General features: G+C 38.5%; 1 protein-coding gene across 2 annotated transcripts in view; it reads left to right on the top strand.

Annotated features, from left to right (window-relative positions):
• LOC109582883 (centrosomal protein of 97 kDa-like) overlaps positions 1 to 2,442 on the top strand; it is a 14,048-nt gene that overhangs the window by 4,649 nt on the left and 6,957 nt on the right. For both annotated transcript variants that reach the window (XM_019997922.1, XM_019997923.1), the window contains exons 13-15: positions 1,321 to 1,364; positions 1,653 to 1,671; positions 1,881 to 2,091. In XM_019997922.1, coding sequence (XP_019853481.1) covers positions 1,321 to 1,364; positions 1,653 to 1,671; positions 1,881 to 2,091 — 274 coding nt within the window. The remainder of the gene's footprint in view (positions 1 to 1,320; positions 1,365 to 1,652; positions 1,672 to 1,880; positions 2,092 to 2,442) is intronic.

Raw genomic sequence — 2,442 nt, 5'->3', positions numbered from 1 at the left:
CTCTCTCTCTCTCTCCCTCTCCCTCTCTTTCTCTCCCTCTCTCTCTCTCTCTCTTTCTCCCCCTTTCCCTCTCTCTCTCCCCCTCTCCCTCTCTCTCTCTCCTTCCCTCTCTCTCTTTCTCTCTCTCTCTCCCTCTCTCTCTCTCTCTCTCTCTTTCTCCCCCTTTCCCTCTCTCTCTCCCCCTCTCCCTCTCTCTCTCTCCTTCCCTCTCTCTCTTTCTCTCTCTCTTTCTCTCTCTCTTTCTCTCTCTCTCTCCCTCTCTTTCTCTCTCTCTCTGTTTCTTGTGTGTTGTTGGTGTGAATTAATTTTTTATTACTACAAAGTATGAACTAAGATAGGAAGTGTCCTAGACTACTCGTGATTGGTCCCTAATGGTAAATGCCTCCTCTCTCCTACACTGTTAACATCAGCCTATTCATGCCACAGACCAACTGTCAGTCTGTGACTCATTGTCCAACACGTTTTTAATCTCTCACACTTTGTATGTGTATCACTACAGTGTCTCTCAATGCCTCTGTGTGTGTGTGTGTACTTGTTATGGTGCTTTTGATGGTAAATTGGTGCACAATTGTCCCAATATATTTGCTCTTCTAGATTATTAAAACTCTGTTACTTATTCTCTCTCTCTCTTCCCTCTCTCTCTCTCTCTCTCTCTCTCTCTCTCCCCCTCTCTCTCTCTCCCCCTCTCTCTCTCTCCTTGTGTTATCATTGATTATTTATTGCTTACTGTAGCTATTACTTATTACATTATCAATGAAGCAAGCAGCATCATGCGACACTCATAATGATATTAAATAGAATTACAGCACACGTACATTATGATAAGTACATGACTTCAGCACTAGAGTGTACTCTGTATATGTACATCATCATGACTTCACAAGTCATTAACTGTCATTTTATTTACAATAAGAGAGAGAGAGAGAGAGGAGAGAGAGTAACTGATCCACTGTTTAGAAGTGCAGCTGTACTAATATTCAATTTTTATCATCAATTCATTTGGGCTACAATTATCGCTTTCATTGTTGCCCTGGCTGGCACTTGAAGTGATAAAACTAGCATAATGCATTTACTGATATCAGTGCATGCACTACCTGTGATCTTGTCCTCTTGATCCACATGTTTTATCCTATAGTGAAGCCTTTATAACAAGGACACCTTTGTATCATCTTCAATGTCCTAATTAGTATAAATGATGTACTTATAAATGTATTGAAGACTGGGCACTGTATTTTATTTTGATGTACATGTACATGTATTTATTATCACTTCTACTGTTAGTGTTTGTGTGAGTTCATTGTCACTTTTATTTGTCTGTAGGAGATAAAGAGACAAGCCCCACACCTTGCTATTATCCATCAAAGGTAGAGCAATACAGTATACTTGTTATTCAGATCTTTGTACATGCATGTATGTGTACATGTACACATACATTGTATGTACATGTATTTTTATGCTCACTCCTTTATAGCTGATACTGTCTTCTCCTTCTCTTTTTTGTCTCTCTGCCTCTCTCTTGATCTTTTTTCTCCCTCTCTCTTTCTCTCTCTCTCTCTCTCTTCTCTCCTTTTCCCCCCTCCCCCCTCTCTCCCTCCCCCCCTCTCTCTCTCCTCTCTCTTTTTTCCCCTCCCCCTCTCTCTTTTACTTTTTAGATAGAAGCTCCCCCAAATGGTAAGTCCTTACATGTACATGTACATGTTTACATGTACATGTACATGTGTTGGAGTGCTGGGTGTGTGTGTGTCTGTTTATACAATACCCTAAGTGTTTGTGTGTATTCATTACACTATCATATTATCATCATCACTTATTTATTGTATTTATTTCACATGCGTCATATTACATGTATATTTTTCTTTTGTTATTTTCATTACCGACAGAATTTATTGCTCATCCTTCATCCCCCACTTCAATGTCTTTAACGTTCAAGTGTGCTCCTCCTTCTCCTCAAAATAAGAACTTTAGTTTTTATCTCGACCCGAGGGAGTTGAAAGCCATTGTTACGGTCCAGTCTCTCGTTAGAGGATTTCTTTGCAGGAAAAGGAATGTTATTGAAAAGATAAGGGCAGCCATTTTAATACAGTCCACTTGGTAGGGGATAGAGAGAGAGTGTGTGAGAGCTTTCACCTATTATTATTATTATTATTATTTTTATTATTATTATTATAACAAAATCAGACACAATGCAGAAGACAAAAGAGAGACAAAAAGGGAAAGCCCATAGAGAAAAGAAAATCAGGGACAAAACAACAAACAGGAAAAAAAAAACCAAAAACAAAACGCAACAAAATAAAAACAAAACGTCCTACAGTTGACCATGCACCTCAGGAGACAAGATGTTTATTATTATTATTATTATTATTATTATTATTATAACCAATAAGAGACAAGGGGTGAACAATAGCACAGAAAGAAAAAGGGAGTAGCCCTTAGAGAATTAGA

This window comes from Amphimedon queenslandica, unplaced genomic scaffold (genome assembly GCF_000090795.2).
Source record: "Amphimedon queenslandica unplaced genomic scaffold, v1.1 AMPQUscaffold_13347, whole genome shotgun sequence".
In the NCBI taxonomy this organism is placed as follows: domain Eukaryota; kingdom Metazoa; phylum Porifera; class Demospongiae; order Haplosclerida; family Niphatidae; genus Amphimedon; species Amphimedon queenslandica.
This window is presented reverse-complemented; position numbering and strand designations above follow the sequence as displayed.